Raw genomic sequence first — 21,988 nt, 5'->3', positions numbered from 1 at the left:
ATAAATGCCATCACTCTTCCTGCTCACAGTTGTCACTAATGGTTTGTTTGTGCTGCTGCTGCATCGTGGGGCTTGCTGTTGCAGTGCTCTTTTCATTCTGAAACTCCTACCTTGTCATTCAGATAAAATCTGTAATCAAGAGGACAAAAGAGACCTTAAATGTGCATCCAATGTATCGTGACCTTTCCCCAAGGCGTAAGCTAGGCCCAGCCATATTTCACAAGACTGAGTCCCAGGATCGCTTGATTGAAGAGCTACAGGACAAACTGGGCATCAGCAAACAGGAACCAGAAGAATGGAAGAATCAGGACGACTGGCTGACCGAGGGGGTTATTATCACTGCCAGGCCACAGAGGGAGCAGCAGGATGGTGGACAGCAAGTAGAGAAGGTAGAGGGTAAAAACGTACAGTAGACTCCCGACTTTCGCGAGTATTACGGTCCAGGGGAATTTTGCGTAAGTTGAATTCGCGTAAGTTGGGACAACTTTCCCCATAGGAAATAATAGAATAGTGAGGGGTTGCATACCCCAGACATACCTTAGTCACAGTTTTTTTTCCCCCCTTTTCTCAGCGGAATTGCCTTTAGGAGGCACGTCTCACTTATGCATCTTGAGATGCCACTACCGCAGTGGCGGCACAGCTCCTCTTGATTCCGCCTGCAAATCTTGTGAGGCGTTCACGTATATACGTGAATCTCACGAGCGTTTGCGTATATACACAAATGACACGCATCTCAAGGGGCATTTTGCAGTCCGGACCCTAATAAAAAAATTGCCTAAATGCAAGACACGCTTAAGTCGGAATTGCATAAATCAGGGGTCTACTGTACTGGGGATTCCCATGTTCCTTGTAGAGAAGGTCTGTAATAGAGGTGTGATGTAGGTTTTTGAGTGGAAGAGACTGAGGATCTGACTCTCCTCTGTCCTAGCACTGATTCCATTTTGGATCACAGGAGACTCGAGTCCTAGCATTAAAGCAGGTGATCTCTTAGGAGGATAGTGCTGTGTGCATGGGAGGTCTGGATATTATGAAACACTCAAGTGGGTTTTGTTTTCTCTCCATTCTGGGGAAGCAAACCTGACTTATTTCTTTTCATGGCACTGTAGCTGTGCATGGTGTTTTAGGTGTAAGATGAGGACCCTGCCCTGAGACTGTGATAGCCAGGCAAGTTGTTGCTCAGCATCTTCTCCAGACACTGTTTTTTTCCTCAGATTAAGTGCTGTTGAAAATGACATTCGTGTCTGTATTTACAACTTACATTTGTATTCTGCTCTGTTGTGAAATAGTGATTGTGCAAGGGAAGTAGAGGAGCACTGAGTTATTGCCTGTTCTGTGCTGCCTGACCTGTTGCAGGAAGTGCTTATCAGTTCCTCTTCAAATTTGTTCACCTTTCTCCTTCCTTTCTTTCTAGGTTATAATTCCTCCAGAATCCCCAGCCCCCTTGAGAAGAACGGTCTCTGTTCCACCCTCTCCCCCACTTCAGCGTCCTAAAGAAGCAAAGATGGTCCCTGCCAAAGCCATTCCCTCTTCTTTTCCTGTTCCACCCGCACCCCCACCCCCACCTCCACTACAGTCTTCCTACATACCATCTGCCCCAGCACCTAGTCCAGTCTCTGCCTCCTTCAGCCTGCCTCCCCAGCCTCTGTTCCAGTGGGAGACTTCTTCTGATGACTACCAAGAACTATCTGTTGTGGGCACTCCTCCTTCTGAAGATCCTAGATTGTTCCATCCTCCCCAAGCCCAGATTGTTCCTGTGAAGGCAGTAGTTTCTGTTGGGTGTCAGACTGATGCAGATCCATTCTTTCCACCAATGCAGGCATGCCTCCTTTCATTGCAACTGCTCTGCTAAGTGAAGAACACAAGTTTTTCTATTACGCCCAACCTCAACTCTTTTGAGTTAAGGGTTTAGAGTTTGGGTGAGGTATGACCCTGATTCATTCTAGAAAAGACAGCTTCAGAGATATTGATAGCTGTTTTTTCTTTCCAATGTAGACCTCTCTAACAGGGGGAGAAGTATGTGCCATGTAATGGTTTGCAGTTGTATATACAACTCCTCTACCTCCAGGCCATATACATGTGGGAAAAGGCTCTCCTTATTGAGCTGAAGGAATCTACTCCATTAGCTTAGGTCCCCATGCTCCCTTCCATAGTATGGCATTGCGGGTTTGGGGAAAAGTGTGAAGGAATCTCAGAACCAGAAAGAGAAACTGAACACCCAGTCCACATATTCCTGGAAGCCCATCTGTCTGGACCTGCTCAGTGAGGATTCAGAGGGGCTTGGGTGTGGTGCAAGGCAGTAAATAGCTGCCTTGACTGTCACATTCCTCAGGCCTAGTGGGAATGCTGCCTGAAATTTTGGGAAGTCAAAGCTCCCTGAGCAGGTCTGATTTAGTCCAGTACCAGGTGGGCTGTATGCACCAGCCAGTGCAGTATGGCTTCAATCTCTGGTTGCAAGCAGGAGGCCCTTCTGCATCACAAATTGTTGTCATACTTTGCAGGTGATTTCTACTCCACCGCTGGCTCGGCATAGCAATCCTCTTGCCACGCGACCACCCCGTGGGCCATGCCCCCTTGAGAAGGCAGGACACCCTTTCTACTTCCTGTCTCAGCATGACAAGCTTTTAAGCTGCTCTTGCCAAAGCTGTGGTTCTGGCCTGAGCAGTACTTCAAGCTGCCCCTTAGACTGAGCTCCTGTTGCTGTGAATGCTGGATTGATGTTTTTCTAGGCATGGTCTACTGTGTTATGGGGTGTGGTGCTGAATTCGAGAGCAATGCCAGACCTTGTAAATTAGGGCAGGAATATGAAGAGCTTTTGCATGAGCATTTGTATGAAGTGTGGCTGTGGTGTTCGCTGATAGGACTATTCTAATGGGGCCACGCTGATCTGTTCTCTACAAAGTGCAGACATAGTGTTGTGTGTACAGGTTGCAGAACCATTTCCAAAGGAACTGCATCCCTGGGCTAGTTAAGGATGCTGTACAACCAGTACGGGGCGTATCTGTCTGGTCCTTCATTGAGATGATCAGTGCCTGCACAGAGGTCAGCTGTTGCTTGGTGGCTCGCATGGTCCCTTGGGCAGGAATGGGAGTGCTCTGCTGCTGTCACTTTGCATTCCATTCAGTACCGTCCCCTCTCTAAGCGATGCATCTCTTCTCATTTGTCCATTTCTAGTCTGGTTCTGCGCACCCTGCACGATGGCCACAGGCCCCTGGCCAGGATGAGGAATCACGTGGTTCTCTTGATGGAGTCCCTCCTCTGTGCCCCTCCACTGCAGCATATGCGCAGCCACATGTTTGTATTGTGATTTCTTTTTTTTTTTGTTGGCTCTGTGGTGCTCTAGGGATCAGATTGTGAAAGCAGCTGTCTAGTAAAAATGTGGTCTGTGCAGAGAGACCAGAGCATAAGGTGCAAATGTAGATTAAATACATAGCTTGTCCTCAACCTGTGCTCTTTTGCTGCTGCATTATAATCTGTCCAGATGGATTGGTACCAAGTATCCACAACTCTGCTCTATGCAGCTCAGAGTCAGGGTCTCATCTGCTCTCCACTGACCACTTTTTTCATAGAGAGAAGTTCCCTCCCTGTAACTTTGGGTTTGGGGAAACTTCCATTAGTGCTGTAAATCTGTTTTCAGAGGAAAGGGTTTTGGGAGGGGAGGGGATCAGGATGGCCGAGATACAACTTTTGGCTGCAGCCTGGACATATTTTGTGATGCTGGACTGCTAGAAGTAGCTCTTCAAGGAGTGGCTGACGAGAGGAAGGGGGACTGTAGATAGGGGTATGCATTTGGTTTCATCTGGTTTCAGCTACCGCTCTCCTGGATTCCAGGACACTGGTATGAAGCAGGAGAGGCAAAATGTAGAGTGCAGATATTTGGTTTGTTGTTCTTGTCATTTTTTTTCCTATGAACAAATGGAAGCCAGTGCTGGACACTCACTGAGTAAGTGAGTCAAGGCCTAATGCCACTAGAGACAGGATGGGAAGTTTTCCCCTTTGGGGGTGGTGGAATGTGCCTCTAGCCAGCGTTGCAGAGCTCTTCTGCCTGCCTTTCCCATTGGTTCTGAGGGAGGAGCTCAGGTGTTAGATTGCTCTAGTTCTTCAGCCCTGCACATTTTCCACAGACGTGTTTGTTTTGTGATCATCTAGTTTCTCTTTTAATAAGAGATGAAACAAGTGTCCTGCATGCCCTTCAGTTTCCCTGAGAGTATAGCATAGCTGGCACTCTTAGTAAACATGACTGCTGCTATTGCCCTCCAAAGTCAGTTAATATGGCCTGCACTTTACATTCTAACAGGATGTAGAGAACTCAGAGTTCACCTTTGTAATGCTTAGAGGTTGGATGGCCTCAGTATCCAAATAGAGCCTACATTGTATATGTCTGGACACTTCCACTTCCCTTGTCCCCTCTTGCTAAAGGAAATATATCTCCACCCCTCTCCCACCCTGCCCTGGTGGAAAGTGTTTCCAAGTACTTATTGAGATTATTCCAAAAGGGGGTGTGTCAAGATCTCTCTCAGGCTGACTCTAGTCACATGCAGATCTCTTAAATGGAGAGTGCAGTGTTTCATGTCTACCACTCTCACCCTGCTGTCCTCCCCTCTCAAGAATATGCCTGGGTGCATACACATAGCAAATGTGCTGGCACATCTGCAGGAAGAGAAACAGGTGATTGGTTGAAAGCCGACCCCCTTCCTTTCCTGCTCCTCGGATAGCTCTTGACGTAGCTGAAGCATGAGGTCAGAGCTACCCAAAGGCACAGAGGGAGCAAGAAACGTGCAGAAGGAATGAGAAGAAAAGGGAGGCAATGCATCAAAAATCATGGACAAGGAGAACTGGGAGAGGGAAAGGAGATTGTAAGGGAGAGGGGAGATTAGAAACGGAGAGACAGCAACAACTGTGAGGGGGGTGGGGACACAAGGCTAGGGAACCATTTGGAGCTCGTCTCTCTCTTTGTAAGCAAGCCAGGAACCTATGAGGCAAAGGGAAAACTTCATCAGAGGCTTAAAGAGCATTGTGCTGAAGCAGCTGCTTGTGGTGTGCTGGTAATCTCTGCTTTATGGGAGGGAAAGGAAAGCCAAATCCCCACTCCTCAGGGCTCTGATGATGTAGGTCCTGGGGGCTTTGTTACATCATGCTTGTGGTCAGCAGCTCACACCCTCATTTGGGCAGAGTGCATCTCTGCACCTGATCCTGATTCTCACTGACTTCTGCAGACTTGTTAGCCTCCTCTTAGTGACTCCTGGTCTGTCCACATGCAGGGCAGCTGAAGACCAGGAAGGAGAGAGACTGCAGGACTTTTCCTGAGGAGCGCTACAGAGTTTACTTCAACATCTCTGGCTTCTTTCTGTTTACAGTTCATGGCTCAGGGGAAAGCTGGGGGTGGCTCCCCTCCATCTGCACTCCCCAAACCAGGCAGCCAGTTGGACACCATGTTGGGAAGCCTCCAGTCTGACCTGAACAAACTGGGAGTAGCGACTGTTGCCAAAGGTGTTTGTGGAGCCTGCAAGAAGCCTATTGCTGGACAGGTGCGTCAGAGAAACCATCTTATTGTTAAAATTTGGGCTACAGCTGGCTGTAGTGGGGTGGGCTGTGTCAGAGATGAAAGGGACAGAAGATGTTGGAGAAACTGAAGTACTCTTTATCCACTGGCCAGGTATGCTGTAAGCTCCTCCAGTGACCTCTGCCCCTGTCCTTGAGGGATTGACTGCCCTCTTCTGAGATGATAGGTAATTCAGTTTTCATGCTATCCTAGTCTAGGGCTCACCTGAGTGGTAGAACTTCTCATTTGTGCTGACCTCCACACACAATGTCTTGTCATGTGACCTGCCCAGGCAAAGAGGTGGAATCATCCTTCATAACTGCTCTCTCTTCCTTGCAGGTTGTCACAGCCATGGGGAAAACCTGGCACCCAGAGCACTTCGTCTGCACCCACTGCCAGGAGGAGATTGGGTCGCGGAACTTCTTTGAGCGTGATGGTCAGCCCTACTGTGAGAAGGACTATCATAACCTCTTCTCCCCTCGCTGCTACTACTGCAACGGCCCCATCCTTGATGTGAGTCTGAGCCAACTCCTGTGTCTGTGCATCAGCAGTAGGACTCTATGTGGGGCTTGCAAAGGGAGAAGTCTATTGCTGTGTTGTGGGCTTGAGGATCAAGTTACATAGGCACATCTCCACCTGTCCCTGGTAAAGCTTCTCTTGCCATCTTGGCACCCCTGCTTTTCCTGTATGCCCAGTGTTTAGAGGGAAAAAACTTGGATCCTGTTTAGCTGTCTCCAACGTCTGCATTAGGGTCCTGCAGTAAGAGGGCAGGTTGTGCTTCTCCCTGTTGTAACTCAACTTGGTTAATTTATTAGGGTGTATTCACCTTCATTCCATGATATACACCTTAGCTTTTCTCACTGGGATACAATTTAATGAGGCATGATGGTGTTTCAGACCACTGCCTAGGGCCTGGTGTCCTGCCAAGGGTAGAGGGAAGAAGTAGTATACAGTACCTTGTAAGGGCAGTTGAAGCTTTGTGGAGGGGTCTCACTTAGCCGTTTTAAGCATACGTGCTTCCTGCAGTCAGCTTTGCTGGTGGTGGTTTTCTCACTCCCTCTCCCTGCCCCCTCATTCCCCCACCCCTCAGTTGAAGCCACCGACTGACTGTTCATAATTTCTTCCAAACAGAAAGTGGTGACCGCTTTGGACAGGACTTGGCACCCAGAACACTTCTTTTGTGCACAGTGTGGAGCTTTTTTTGGACCTGAAGGTACAACTTGTGTTTGCAGAAAATCTGTTATCTTGGATGGGAGATGGGAGCAACAAAGAGTTTTGATGTAAGGGGTACTTTGCAAGTAATGGAGAAAACTAAGGGTACTGAAGTAGAGGGCTGCAATCTGGGGTGGAAGCTAGCAGCAGTCCCTGCCCCTACAAGGGGATTGGAGGACATGAAGTGTAGGCAGCAAAATAAGGGATAGCTCTGTCATCTTTGACTGGGAGCCCTAGCCATGCACTTATGCTCAGAGAGGCTGGCGGGGTGTTTGCTTGGGTGAGGGTCGAGAACTGATGCTGTTTGGCTCTGTCTTTCCCTTGTGGCCTTAACAGGATTTCATGAGAAGGATGGCAAAGCTTATTGCCGCAAGGATTACTTTGACATGTTCGCTCCTAAGTGTGGAGGCTGTGCCCGGGCCATCCTGGAAAACTATATCTCTGCCTTGAATACTCTCTGGCACCCTGAGTGCTTTGTCTGTCGGGTAAGAGAGCCCAGCCTTTTGCTGCTGTTATGTTATCCCTCTCGTTGCTAGTAGGTGGGTACTTGATCATTCTCTCTGCTGAAACGGGAGCCAGTTCCACAAGGTGCAGTGTGTCCATAACAAAGTGCTCTCTTGCTCCTCAGTCTATGTACATCAGCATTTCTCAACCTGTGGGTCATGACCCAAAAGTGGGCCACAAGAATATATGAAAGGGTTACAGAAAAACTTTTTAAAATGAATCAACAAACTTTAAAAATGGATTCTTCTTTAAAGGAGGAAAACATGGGAAACTGGCTTTTCCCTTGCAGGCTGGCAGAGTTCCCTTTCCCACCCCACACACTGACCCCCTTCCCCACAATACTGGGGGGCTGAGGCCTGGGGGCAGTGGATCAGGAATGAGGGGCACTGGGTCGGGACTGGCCATTGATGTTTACAAGTGGGTTGTGGTACTAAAAAGGTTGAAAACCACTGATCTAGATGCCTCACTTCTTTTTCTTTTTTTGTCCCTTAGTTGTAATAATAGGCTTTTGTAGCAGTTCACAGATAAACTGGCTTTTCCAGTGGCTTTCTTTAAGCACTGCCTTTCACACTTGCTCTGAAAACATACGCTAATGAGACTGACCTATGCAAACTAAAGTGCAACCCAGTGGAATAGCTGTGAAGTGTGAATATAATGCAGTATAGCATCAAAAACTGTAATGTTGCAGATTAAATACCTGGCACTTTTTTCAAAAAGCCTTGCAATATTAATTCTGCCAAGACCACTAGAAGTGGAGAGGGATTGGTCAGTATTTTGGAGAATGAAACAGAATGGCCAAGTCTAGGATGAGAAACAGAATCTGAGGCTCAGAAGCTCTGAGCAGACCACTGGTCCATTCACCTCTCTCTGCTGCAGAGCAGCCAACTATTGCCTGAATAAACTGTAAAGGACTTTGTTGATGCCACTTTAAAACTGTGTTGCTTAAAGACTCCTGCAAGTGAGGCAGTTGCCACTAGCAAACTGACCATCTAGCAATTTGCTAGTGGCAGCCAAGAAGCCCCTGAATCCAAGTTCAGGCTTTGTTTCTGCATGTGAGATCCTGTGCTCTGTGCCTCATGCTGCCATGCTGCATATGTTTAATGGGGCTGGAAATGATACCTTCCAGATCTCAAGGGAAGGAGTCTCCCCTTCTGTTGTGAAGGTCAGTTTTCAGCCCTGTTGTAAAATATGGAGGGGAGTGGCTTACTGCTCTCAGCATCTGTTTTTGGAAAGTGCTGGTCTTTGGGGCCCAGTATCCCTCAGTGCTGTGGACAGCTGGAATCCATTTAGTTTCCCATGTGCAAGGATGCATGCTTTGCTTTATGTGCATGCTGCTGGCTACCAGCATGTGTATCACACTTTGCATGTGTCTGTAACTAAGTGTGTGTGTGTGCATTTGTGACAGTCTGCTTGGGTCTGTGTCTGCCCCCCCCCCCCCCAAGAAGCGTGGCCTTGAGATTGATGCACAAAACCAGGATTCTGGAGCTCTTGTATTCTCAGCTCTGCTGCTGACTGTCATTGCGGTCTCCCCCACCCATGCTTGCTTAGTGCTGCCAACCACCATCTCCAGAAGCAGCTTCATTTTAGGGGTGAAGCAACTCTTGCATGTGGATAGCTTGGAGTTGCTTCAGCATGAAAAAGAAACTTCCATAATCACATCCGTTATTCTCTGCCAATAACTGAGCTTCCTGTTCTCACTGCAGAGCAGCCTCAGTATGATGAGGTGTGCCCTGCCTCTTACCTCCTGTAACCCTGTACACAGCAGGAAGGCCAAGCTCCCCTGCCTGTCACATGGTGGAGCTGGGCTGAGGCTTGGAGGTGGAGAACTAGCTGTGGTCACAGCTCCTTCATGGGAGGGGTTTGTTCTCTCCCCTGCCAACTCACTAGGGCTAGAAAGGCCACTGCTGGTTTCTGTGAAGTGTTTTCAGTTGCTTTGTTTTTGATCATACAGATATCTCTCTCTATATATACATACGTGTATATATAGAGAGATATATACACATAGATATAGATCAAGAATGAAGTGACTGAGAACACTTAACAAGTGTGTGTGTATAGTATAGTATTTACACCTTCCTTTTGTTACTGAAGCTAATCTGGGGGACAGGAACTGAACTGCATACAGGGTATGGCTTTATTCAACTTCCTGGCTGCTTCATCTGTCTGTCAGCTTCCAATCAGTGACCCCGTTTCTGTTGGGTATAGCTCAGCTCTTTGGCAGTATGGTGTTTGCAGCTCCCTTCCCCCACCTGTAGCATATAGATGATTCACACTTCCCACTTCTGCACTGGGCAGCTATGTGCCTGGCAGGGCACAGGCATGGACTGTGGAGCTGCCAGTATCCCTAGGTTGCCATGTCAGTCAGTGCCCTTTTGCTTCCTCCTCTTGCAGGAATGTTTCACGCCATTCATCAATGGCAGCTTCTTTGAGCACGATGGGCAGCCCTACTGTGAGGTGCATTACCACGAACGCCGTGGCTCGCTGTGCTCTGGCTGCCAGAAGCCCATCACCGGACGCTGCATCACTGCAATGGGCAAGAAATTTCACCCAGAACACTTTGTCTGTGCCTTCTGCCTCAAGCAGCTCAACAAAGGAACCTTCAAGGAACAGAACGACAAGCCGTACTGTCAGAACTGCTTCCTCAAACTCTTCTGTTAGAGCCATCATAGACGGGGACCTGAGCATCTTTCTGTCAGCCACTAGGCAGTCCAGTCTCTCTGAACATTACTGTGATTTAAAAACCTTGCTTGGGGGTGGGGGTGGGGGGGCAAGGGTATGCTCAGTGCTGCTAGACAGGCAGTAGATCCAGAGAGACAAGAAGGACCATTAAACTGGAAATAGCCTTGCTGTGTATTTCAGCAGGGAGATGCTGAGACCTGTCATGAAAGCTTGTGTGATTGTTGACAGCTGAGGTGAGCCTGAAGGCTTTGGCAAGGAGACTCCTTTCTCCAGGAGGGGGCTGGGTCAAGCTATGTGAGCACAGTCCAGCCTTGTCAGCTCTCTGACAGCCAAAATGCAACGCTTCCCAACAGTGCGTTTGTTCCTTTGGTGACATTTCCCCTCTTTCTCTCTCTCTGGGACTTTTGAATACTGTGCAACCTGAGCAATAGCTGCACAGCAAGGGCTGTGCTGTGACCTCTGTGCTGCCCTGGCAGTGCTCAGTGGAACACACAGGATCTAGGCATCTTGGAGTGTTGGCCCAGGCAGCCTTAAAGACCCTGCAGTGATGTCCCTTCTGGTCCCATAACACTGCAGGGAATTGATGCCACTTGTTTTTCTTAAAGGGGTTGCTCTATTTTCTAGTTTCTATCATTTTTCCCTCTCCTCAGCATGCTGGAGCAGGACGTGTGTGGAGAAACCCTTCCCTGCTCCCCCAGCCTTTGGCGGGAGTGTCACAGCCTGTATTCTGTGCTGTGCTGTGCTGTGCATCCTGCACTCCCCATGATTGCAGAGGGCATATGCTCCCCAAGTTTGCTGCTCCCAGAAGAAAGGAACAGGCTGGTAGCAACTAATTATTAAGAGCATGCAGAGAAGTGGGAGGGCTTGACCCTTCCACTCCCTGGTGTGAGTGTGGCTTGTGTGGTGAATTTGGCCTGAAGCTTGCTAAGTGAAAAGCCTCTCTGGTTCTTTTTTTCTTTCTTTTTTTTTTTAAAGAGGCTAGCAAAAAACAAAGAGACTTTGGAGCCTTTATTTTTCCTCTCTGCTGTTTGCTGATCAGGCCTGTCAGCCCTCCTTGATACCTTCCTTTTCCTTGCTCTGAAACTATGTTCTACTGAGAGATGCTAGAGCAATAATCTTTTATATTGACTGTTACTGGTATAACAAGTCCCTTGGGTCTGGTGTGCGTGACACACTTGGCATTTTGCTATCAACCTGAATACTGTATCCTGTCTTTGATAAGAACTGTAGGTTTCTACACTGAGGTTTGAATTCATATCTGATTTACTTTTAATCCTCTTATACAGAAATTGGTTTTGAAGTGATTTTAAGAAAGCAGCTTTTATATCTCACTGTACTATTTCAGCCAGTGCATCAGTTGTGCTGGTTTACTGTGTCTTTAACCTCAATGCTTTGTTAAAGCTGACTATTAACATTAAGTATTTTCTTTTTATTGGGAGTTGGGAGGGATCTGGAATTTGTGGGGAAGGGAATGTGACTTATTTTTTTCCAGCACAAGCCAATGATCTGTGAATAGCTTTTTTTTTTTTTTTTTTTCCCTTCATGGATCACCTGGAATGATTTTTTTTTTCGTAACCTGTAAACTGCTGTATTTGAATGACCTGCTTTTCTCCTCAAGCCTACTTTCCAGGAAGCAAATGTGAGTCTTAATTCAGTGCTGCATACTGCAGAGTGGGATAGCTCAAAGCTTCACCTTGAGAGTTTCCCTTCTCTTCAGCCATCAGCAATCAGAGTGAAGGGTGAGTCCTGCCCACATGAGGAAAGGCCAGCCTTATGGCTAAATGCATAGGACCAGGAATCAGGAGATCTGAAATCTGTTCTTGACGAGCTATATTGTTTTGGGCCTGTCGGCTAATCTCTCTGGGTTTTGATTTCCCCATCTAGAAAATGGGGACAGTGATCCCCTGTCTCATGGGGTTGTTGTGAGGCTCAATTCATATTTGCAACAGCGCTTTTACACCCACAACCTTAGATGGAGGGTGATATAGAAAGGTAAAAAGTATTACATAAAAAACGCTGCAGTGTTCTACAATAATAGCCAAAGCAGCAGAAATAAACAGAGTGTTTTGTAGCATTACTCTAGAAAGCTGGAGTGTGTTTATTATTAAGGTGTATAACATTAAGATGGTTAGTTTTGAACTTGGAAAAGGCACAGAAAGTTTTGAGATTTGACTGTGTAAGAAACAAACCCTTGTTTTAATAGAGAGGTCCTCACTTCCTATTTCAAGTAACCTTCTCTCAGTGCTTCACTATCTTGCTTGAATAACTGGGTCTGTTTCTCACTGGTTTCCCATATAAGTGAGCCTCAGTTTGTGGTTGTGAAAGCAATGGGGTTTGAGGAACAAGTGGTAGAACTAAAAGATACTCCAGCTGGGCTGAACACAGCTTTTGGAAAGTTCACAAGGCAGGACACAATAAGTAAATTGTTTTCTTTTTGAAGTTAGGTTGACTTGAAATGGGGATTTCTGAGCTTTCTTTGTGGCCATGTTGCTGAAACTGACACTTGTTCTGACCTGCCTGGGAGGGGGAATATCCTTGTGGCCAGAGCACTGGACTGGAAATCAGGAGATCAAGGTTCTGTTTCTGGCTCTGCCAGTTTTTCTGTGATGCTCTGTGTAGCCTCTCTGTGCCTCAGTTTCCCTATCTGTAAAATAGGGGTAATAATACTTAACCTACCTCACAGGGGTGTTGAGGCTCAGTTCACATTTATTTTTCTGAAGTGCTTCGAGAACCTTGGATGGAAGCTGCTACAGAAAGGGAAAGTGATGCTGCAGTATGCCATGTCAGCAAAGCAAAAAGGTTTCATACACACTTCCTTTAATAAAGGTTTAACAGTCTCCCACAAACATTATTGGCTAAGTAAAAATTTGAGAGCTTTTCCTGGGATTTAAACTGGTTTGTGCTCTTCCATATTGGGATGCTGTGTTCATGGTTATCACCAAGTGTCATTTTCCCTTAAGATATCTGCTGCCAGTAGGAGGGCCAGAAATGCCCATTTTTAGTAATAATTTCAGTGCAGTTTAGAGTGGAACATTCAAGATGCTGCATGGAGCAAACTGAAAAGATCTATGTGCTAGGATTGCCCCAGGATGATTGGCAGTATCTAGCAAGTGTACACCTGCTAGATGCTGATAGTGTTAGAGGGAGAACCAGCAAGTTGTAGTGATGTGCTGTTGCAGTTACTAGGACATGAGGGGGTGGGTTTTGGAGAGGGTAGGCAAGTATGTGCCTTTGGAAGGCTGCAAGATGATGTTGTCCAGGGCTTAAACTGAATACAGCAAGGTGTACACAGTACACATCCTCTCAGAGAAGCAAAGGATCTGCAAGTGGGAAGGGTTTTGGAGCTCCACGCTCAAGGCAAGTTAAGCTCAGACACAGCACTGTTTCTTTGGAAGGTGGGTTTTTTTGGGTTTTTTTTAGGGTTACCATAACTTTCTCTTTAAAGGCATTAGTGCTCTGTTTACAGCGATCTCCTAACCTGATGAACTCTTGCATTACAACCAGAGAGCTATCAGGATAGGCAGGTCTCAGTCAAATCATGTCCTGACTGGTTTGGGGGAATTTCCCCTCTGGGTCGACAGTTATCTGTTTTTTTTTTCCCCTTTGTAAACTTCTAACTCTGCTTTTTCCATTTAAAATTCCTGCAATTATGCTAATAAAATTTTTACCATTATTTTCACTTGAGTTTGTTTCAGTCCTTTGTAACCCTAAAGCTTGTGAAATGGTCCAGAGCACTGCTGGTGTGTAACTTCTCTTGCATTCCACAGTCCAGAAACCAAAATGACCTCTGGCAACAGCAGAGAAAATGTGTTAGAAACTGCAAACCTAACTGCTCAGCCATATAGTTAGGGTCAGTAAAAGACATTTGTGGGCTGTGCAACAAGCAGGCATGAGTTGGACACACATATTCTTCTCTTAGCGCCTTGCCTCAGTGGAATATACTGATCTTATTGTGTCCCGGCGCTATTTAATAAACTACCTGTCCATTGGTGAGAAAGTGTACTGCACAACCATTGATCCTCAGACACTGTGACCTTGCTGACTGCAACCGCAAATAATCCATATTTGAAACTCCTGGGCTGTACAGCAACGTCCTGTATGTGCATGTGTGCAACGTACATCTGTGCTTCTACTCATCCTGTCATTTCATGTGGCACCTTTGCTATATAGGGTGTCTGCAGGAGAAAAAAAATACACAAGGCCAAACAGAAAGCATAATCTTTGACTCAAGTAGCTCAGTCTAATGGGGCCTGTACAGTGCAATCATAGTCACACAAACAGCAGACAGAAAGGCCTAGCTTTGGGACTGGGACCTTCACGAGATATGAAGCAAATAAAAACAGGGCCTTGAATATGACCCTGCACACAATAGTATGCACAAATAATTCAGAGAACTTGAGCTCACGGGAAAGCTGTTTTTAATAAAGAATAAATCTCCACCCCCTCTTATGGAGGCTTGAGTTAACTCCCAGTTTGCCCTAAGAGGAACTGGTTTAATCACTTCTCCAGATCTCTGAGTCGAGGATATGAAGAAAATGAAGTGGCCTTTATAGATCTGCAACCTGAGCTAAGTTATTAAAATTCCCAAGTCGGAATCACAGTGTACCAGCAGCTTCTGGGTGGCAGGCAATAGCCCAGACACAATAATGCCTACGATTAAAATGCTCCCAAGTTGGTTAATCCTTGACTGTTGACACAGTGTGCATTATATGTAGGAAATCCAAAGGTTTTCTATAAGTGTTTAAAGTCCATGAGTTACAGCTTACAACTACATGGAAGGCAGAGTGCAGTTTTTTGAGTACCAGTACGTGACCCTGTTCATACGCTATTTTCTCATTAAATATGTTGCTTAATATACTGCTGTTTTGGTTTAGCATAGCCTCAGACCACAAACCACGCAGCTTGTTCCTATTGGCATGTGTGTCTGGACTCTAGGCTGTGAAATAAGAAGGTTTCTTCTTTTTTTTAATGTACAAAAAAAGCCAGCTTCTCCATTTATTTATTTATTTGCACTAGCTATTTCCTCCTGGCCTAGGATTCTAGGTGGAGAGATTATTTCACTGTTGTATTTAATATAGAGGGTTGCAAACTCCATCATACAAGCAGTCTGAGTAGGAGCAACCTTTTTGGTCAGAGAGAAATTTGCATTGTTTAGTCTTCTATTTTCCATTTGTTTCTTGGCTTCCCTGATGCCACTGCCCATGGGAGAAGCACTACAGCTGTCATGAGGTGAATGTTGTGACATGAATACCTGCTGCCTGTGGGTACTTGATTAAAACTCACCAGTTCTTCTCACAGGCACAAAACAAAAGATTACTATAGACTTTCAGTGATCTACCATAAATCACAAATAGTTTTTAGTAACACTTTCTTCTTTTCTGACTGTGTTCCCACTTCCAAGTACAGTGTTCCCTTCATCCTATCAAGGGTGAGCTATGCAGCTCCCTGCTCTGGGTCCTGTAGAGGTACTGACTCCTGCAGAAGTAACTTGAGTCCTGAGTACTGACCCTTGGTGGAACCACCCAAGCTGAAGAACTGGGCTGTCCTTGTCTACTTTTATGTTGCTGCCTGAGTGAGGGCTGCGAAGAAAAGGGGTGTTAGCATCAGCTGGGCCTTCCACAAAGGCAGGAAGCTCCAAGCTACCCTCCAGTTTTTGCTGAAAGCTAACTGTACTGAGAATGGCATGAGATGAACTTTTCACTAGTATCCGACCATCTTCTCTGAGCCCGTTTGCAGGAAGCATCTGAATGAATCTTTTCAAGGCATACGTAATATGGTGGATATTGTAGGATAACTCCAGGGATGTTCCTTTTCTCATAGACTACCTGGTAGGTGGGTTATGGCTTCCTGTACATAGTGCAGAGTCTATGGAAGGGGCATGGCTAGCTGGGCTGCAGTACTACCTGTAAGGAGGTTGGGAGTTGGAGTGAATTAGAAACAGTATGAATCAAGAGCGTAACATTGTTACAAAAGCTGCCAACAGCATACTAGGTAATCTTAACTGGAGTATCATTCTTCCACTCTTCAGCATTGGTGAGGTCTCACTTGCCAAGTACTGTGTCCAGTTTTGGGCACCACATTTTAAGAAAGATATGGACGAATTGGACAGAGTTCAGAGGAGAACAACAGAAATGATTAGAGGTCTGTAGCATAAGGAAAGCTTGGAAGAATTGGGATTATTTAGTTCAGAGAAGACTGAGGAGGAATTTCAAATATGAAAAGAACTGTTAAGCACAAATGTGCTTAAATTGCAGCAGAGGGGATAAAGGAAGAACTTTCTAACTGACTCTGCTCAAGCCCTGGATGGAGCAGGTGGCCCAGGGAGAACCTCCGTCATTGGTGCAGGTTAGACAGATGTTTTTTGTGGGATGGTTCAGATGGGAATGAATGACCTTTCCTTGGGCTCTTGAAGCCGCTAGGAGCACAACTTTTGTATGATTCTGTGGAGGTCAGTGAACAGGGATCCCAGAGAACACCCTCAGATTTGTAGTGGGAGGAGTGTGGTGAACACCCTTTCACCCACAACCTGTCCCAGTGACGGCTGTCTCCTGAGAGGATCGCAAGCCCAGTGCCCCCTTTCCTTGTGATAAGGGGGAGGAGGGGAGGGAGCCTGGAGCTTTGGGGAAAGCCTGGTCTCATCACTCCCTCTAGAGTCCATTGACAGAACTGCTGAGTTGGACAAAAGCATTAGGAGAACAGTTTGAAGTGTCTTCCTCTTTCCCTTGGAGCTACTAACCCCTCCCTGGGCTGGGTCTCGTGGCATAATCCTCACTTTGATTCTCACACAGCGTTTAGAAAGAGGTACGTGTATGGCAAGGGGGAGACTTGTGTAACTAACAGATCCTATAGAAAGCATTTTTGAAGTCACAGGGTCTGATTTCTGAGATTGAGCTTCAGGATTGAAACATACTTTAGCTGCTGGAGATGAATATGCATGGTTCGCTGTGTGCCTTCTGCATGGCCCATTAGGAAGTAATGAGCCATCTCCTGTGCAGACATGTAAGAACTTTGACTTTCTCGTAAGATTTATGATTTGTTTCAGTTGCTTTGGCCAAGATATATGCCCTTCCCTCTTTTTCCCTACGAGGAACTCATCGGCACTGCTTATAATGATGCCATGACTTTATTACACTGAAGTACTATAGAATCCTCTGGGCTGAAAGAAGCCTAAGGCCTTGTCTACATGGAAAATTTCAACAGTGCATTGTAAATGAGTTTTTAAAATCAGTACATGCCCCTGCCCTTGTGCTTCTTGGGGTTAAGAGCAGCATATTTGGGTTTGGATTAAACCCCTTCCTTATTGATCTGAAGCTAAACCTGAGCAGCCAGTCAGCCTTTGGCACAGGGTTAAAGATGCCATCTCTAGGTAAACTTACACAACTCTCTGGTGCAAATGAGCCCTTTTAGAATGGGAAATGTCAAGGGCTCCCTGTAAAATTGGCTCTATTGCCTGGTGCTTGTGACCAAATGGAGTCTCGGTCCAGCTTTGGGAGGCTGATTGGAACCACCAGGAACACCCCCTCGAAGAGAAACAGCAAATAAAAACTCTGCATTCCTGGCTGAGCTGCTCTTTTGTTGAAGCATATAATGGGTTTATTTTCTAATCAAGCCAGGCTGCAACAAACCAGAGAGAGTACTGTACCACGAAGAGTTCCTCTACTGAACCAACATTCATCTGATCAAAGCATTAGATCTGTCTCAGTTGTTGGGTTTAATAGAGTAAGAACAACAGAGCACTGAGGAAGGATCACTATCCTCCTGCTATGCAGGATGTCTTTGCCTCCCTACATCTACCTCCTACAAATCATAAAGGTCTTCTCTGCCTTAACATGTGTGTTGCAGCAGGGGCCTTTTATCCTGTGGGTAGGTTCTAGTGCAGCGGTTCCCAAACTCTGACAGATTGCACACCAATTTAAAATGATACAAACCTAAGTACCACAAGCAAATTTTTGTCATATAAAGGAATTATAATGAATGTTAACTTGTACCACTGACAGGTTGTCTGCATACCACTGGTGGTACCTGTACCACAGATTGGGAACCACTGTTCTTAAATAGTTGGTTTCCATGTAGAAGGCTGGACAGTGGAGAGCCAGAAGCACCTGGAAAGTTACTGTCCTACTGCAAGGCTTGGATCCTTGGGTGTGTGAGCTCAGCTCCTGGCTTTGCCCCTGATTTGTGGTTTGGCCTTGAACAAGTTTATTCACATGGTCACAATCGTGGGTCTAATTCTGGTCTCATGCTAGACTTACGCCAACATTAATTATTCACAGCATGGCAGTAGAGCATCTTCTGGATTATGCTAGTGTAAAGAGAGATCGGGATCAGACCCCATTGGAAAATCAAAGCACTACATACATTTCTGGTACAGTCATGTATGCACAGGAATAAACATTGGGATTCTCCCTGGCAGGCACGCTGTGTGCAATAACTGGGATCTACGTTGTTTGTCAGAATGCAAGTCATTTTGCAGCTATGCTGAGCCTCATCATTGGAAGAAGAGTCTTGGTCTTAAAACAGTCTGATCACAAACAATTCTCAGGTTCCTGCTGGGTGGTGGCCGTCCAGCCATTGCGGCTTGGTCTCTCACCACTCTGCCCATTTCCGTGCAGATCACCCTATTGCTTTCTAAAGAATCATTCCTTCCTCTCAGACCACAGGTGGTTCCTGGCAAGAGGAGCTGGAGTGTGTGCAAGTGCTGAGCCCTCCAGCCAAACCCTGTGGATCTGCCCTTGGTGGACTCAGGCACGGGCCTGTGCTGGTCCCACCTGCTGTGCCCCATTCAAGGGGAGCCTATGGGGACGGTGCCCCATCCTGCTAGGGTGCCTTGCGTGTTCCCTGCTGTATCAGGGCTGCTACAGGGCGACTTCCCGGTAGGCACCGGCCCCGGGGTCGGGTGTGACAGGGACCGCGAGGAGGTGACGGTTCTGGCGCTTCGGGCTCTGGCGCCTCGGAGCGTCCTCTCCAGCAGGGGGCGCCCTAGCTGTAGGCGGCGCCCCGTCCGCTGTTGCGGCTCCTTTAAAAGCCGATGCTTTCCTCACGAGCGACAAGCCTTCTGCCCAATAGCAGCGGCGAGCCCGACTCGTCCCCGTTACCGACAGCCATCGTGGCCAATGGACGGGGAGGCGCCCCGTCCTTCGCTGGCAGTCGGCGATTGGCTGCGACTCGGCATATAAAAGGAGGAGGAGGGGCCACTGCCTACTCTTTCTTTCTGTAGCTCGCGTGGAGGTGAGGGCGCGGGCTCTGGGCCTGGCCGGGCAGCATGAGGGTCGGAGGGGGGACCGCCCCCACACGCGGGGCAGGGGTGGGGCCGGCTGTGCAGGGCCTGGCGGGGCGAGCGCGGGAGTCCCGGGGGCTCTGGCCGAGGCTGGCTCCGCTCCGGGCCCCAGGGGTGGGGAGGCCCCCGCTCCCCCAGCCCTTCCCCTCGCAGACTTTACTGCGGGGGGAGTGAGTGCGCGCATGCGCGCGCACTCACCCGCCCCCCCAATTATTTTCTTCCGATGCCGGTGGCGCGGGCTGTGCTGGGCCCCGGCCCGGCGGTGCTTGTGTGCCCAGGACAAGCACTGAGTGTGGGCTGCTGCTGTTTCCCACAGGCCTCGCCTCGTCTTTAAACCGCCCGCGGCAATCCTTGGCAGCACCGGCGCGATGCCCAGGGAAGACCGAGCCACGTGGAAGTCCAACTATTTCCTGAAAATCATCGTAAGTGCTCGGCAGTCATTGGCTGCACGTGGGCGCCAAGGCCCTGCATGTGGCTGGGCGGCAGCGCTGCTGCCCTGCTCCAGCCAATGTGGATCTGACCCCCATCTTGTAAAGCTGCTCTGCCAGCTGGGTGCATATGGCAGTCGGTCTCGTGGGGGACTTGGCTGACACTGCTGTGCGGAGCAGCCTCTGGGGTCAAGCTGCGCAGCTGTAGGAGGTTGAGCAGGGTCCCTAGGAAAAAAGTGCCTGCGTTGAGGGGGAAAGTCCAGCTTCTGCGTAAGAAAAATGCCACACAGGAGTCCTGTCCATGCCACCTGCTTTCCATTTGAGCAGTTTGATTGTGGTGTGGCATGCTCTGAAAGATGTGACTAATGGCAACTGCAGCTCCTCGCTAGAGCCACACATCCAACAAGGGTAACGTCATCCGGGTGTCAGTTCCTCACGGAGTTAAAACAGCCTTCACTAATATATAACCGCAAGCACAAACTTCACGTGCGCTTTATCTGGGCCATGTCATTGTTCAGCAGCTTGGTTTGGATTTCTTTGCCTAACTTGCTTCTGTTCTCTCTGTAGCAACTACTGGATGATTATCCAAAATGCTTCATTGTGGGAGCAGACAACGTTGGATCCAAACAGATGCAGCAGATCCGCATGTCCCTGCGTGGGAAGGCTGTTGTGCTGATGGGGAAGAACACCATGATGCGCAAAGCTATCCGGGGTCACCTGGAGAACAACCCTGCTCTGGAAAAGTGAGTAAAACTGTCCTGTTCCACACCTGGCTTCTGCTTCCCAGGCAAGGAGGAGTTTGTTGGAAAGAGTGAAACTGAACAACAGTGTCTTTTTGTGTCTCCTTCAGGTTGCTGCCTCACATCCGTGGAAACGTGGGCTTTGTATTCACCAAGGAGGATCTGACTGAGATCCGGGACATGCTGTTGGCTAACAAGGTAAAGGTGGAGGGTGTTGTAGCAACCCCCTTGTAGCACCCCTAGTCCTGAAGGTCTTGGGTCTGACTGGAGCTCAAGATGGGATGTTCATGATGAATCTTAGTTTAGAAAGCAGGAAGGGACAGACTCTTCGCCTTTTGGGGCCTGCTTCTGGCTTTGCTGCTAGATAACTGACTCTACCTGAGTTTTAGGTATTTTTGTCTCTGTTTGTCTTGTATATAACTGGGCAATGTTGGTCTCTCAGGAGCTGTGTGAGGAGTTAATACCCTGCAGTTCTTTCTGAGATGAGCATTATTTTGCTTTTTGTCCCTGTTTCCTGGTTCTAGGTGCCAGCAGCAGCTCGTGCCGGTGCCATTGCCCCCTGTGATGTCACTGTGCCAGCTCAGAACACTGGTCTGGGTCCCGAGAAGACCTCCTTCTTCCAGGCTCTGGGCATCACCACAAAGATCTCCAGGGGTACCATTGAAATCCTGGTGAGTGCAAAGCAGTGTTTAGTGGTTGCTAGCAAACAGGGTCCAGCTTGTCTGGTGAGGTGTGAGGGTCTTGCACAGCACAGATGTGCTTCCTGTGTGAAATGCTCCGGTGTACACACCTGGTTTGCCAGGCTAGTACTAGATGGTTTTTTGAAAACACACCATTTGCTGCACAGGCTGCTGCTATTTTTATAGACCACAGCCGAGCATTGAGCTTGTTTTCTTTCAGCATTCTTGGTGCAAGTCTTTCAGTCCCACTTGTAGCCTTCAGTGCTGTGTACTTGAACTGTTACCTCTGTGTCTGGTTTTCCCTGCAGCTGGTTGCTTACTTTTCCTTGTTCCTCAGAGCGACGTGCAGCTGATCAAGACTGGAGACAAAGTGGGTGCCAGTGAAGCCACCTTGCTGAACATGTTGAACATCTCCCCGTTCTCCTTTGGGCTGGTTATCCAGCAGGTGTTTGACAATGGCAGCATTTACAATCCAGAAGTGCTGGACATCACTGAGGAGACTCTGCACAACCGCTTCCTGGAAGTAAGAGCTGCTTTCCTGTGCCTGCATGCCATGCTTGATCTAGTCCTCAGAGAGCACAGGAGTAGCCACTAGGATATCTCATCTAAAGCTGGACTGGGCAGGTCTATCTCTTCCTATTGGAACAAGTATCATCCAAAAGTGAACAGCTCCCAGTCCTGAATAACCAGGGCAGTCTCATTGTTTGGGACCCTATTCTTGCTTCTCCTTGGAGTTTGTGCAACAGAATTGTCCAGAAAAGATGATAGGAGTTGAGATGAGTTTCTTCCAGGAGGGATGCTGTGTTCTGCCACTATTTGCTCTCCTTGTGCTACATGTAAAATGCAGAGGAAACGGAGAACACACACTTGGAAATGGGTTTGGGGTTCTGACTACATTTTTTGAATGCTTAGAAACATGAGGTCGTCTT

At 47.7% G+C, this 21,988-nt stretch overlaps 2 protein-coding genes across 2 annotated transcripts in view; both read left to right on the top strand.

The window, feature by feature from the left end:
• The window catches only part of PXN (paxillin), a 31,549-nt gene extending 17,936 nt beyond the window's left edge, over positions 1-13,613 (top strand). The window contains exons 7-11 of the mRNA XM_019506631.1: positions 5,355-5,525; positions 5,879-6,052; positions 6,671-6,752; positions 7,088-7,236; positions 9,647-13,613. Coding sequence (XP_019362176.1) covers positions 5,355-5,525; positions 5,879-6,052; positions 6,671-6,752; positions 7,088-7,236; positions 9,647-9,913 — 843 coding nt within the window. The 3' untranslated portion in view covers positions 9,914-13,613. The remainder of the gene's footprint in view (positions 1-5,354; positions 5,526-5,878; positions 6,053-6,670; positions 6,753-7,087; positions 7,237-9,646) is intronic.
• A 5,459-nt stretch (positions 13,614-19,072) lies between these two features.
• RPLP0 (ribosomal protein lateral stalk subunit P0) overlaps positions 19,073-21,988 on the top strand; it is a 9,122-nt gene continuing 6,206 nt past the window's right edge. Inside the window, exons 1-6 of the mRNA XM_019506787.1 lie at positions 19,073-19,162; positions 19,528-19,633; positions 20,207-20,382; positions 20,490-20,577; positions 20,904-21,050; positions 21,397-21,582. Coding sequence (XP_019362332.1) covers positions 19,580-19,633; positions 20,207-20,382; positions 20,490-20,577; positions 20,904-21,050; positions 21,397-21,582 — 651 coding nt within the window. The 5' untranslated portion in view covers positions 19,073-19,162; positions 19,528-19,579. The remainder of the gene's footprint in view (positions 19,163-19,527; positions 19,634-20,206; positions 20,383-20,489; positions 20,578-20,903; positions 21,051-21,396; positions 21,583-21,988) is intronic.

This window comes from Gavialis gangeticus, unplaced genomic scaffold, assembly GCF_001723915.1.
Source record: "Gavialis gangeticus isolate Ggan-Ray unplaced genomic scaffold, GavGan_comp1, whole genome shotgun sequence".
NCBI lineage: Eukaryota > Metazoa > Chordata > Crocodylia > Gavialidae > Gavialis > Gavialis gangeticus.
The sequence above is the reverse complement of the archived record's forward strand: the minus strand, read 5'-3'. Positions and strand labels throughout refer to the sequence as shown.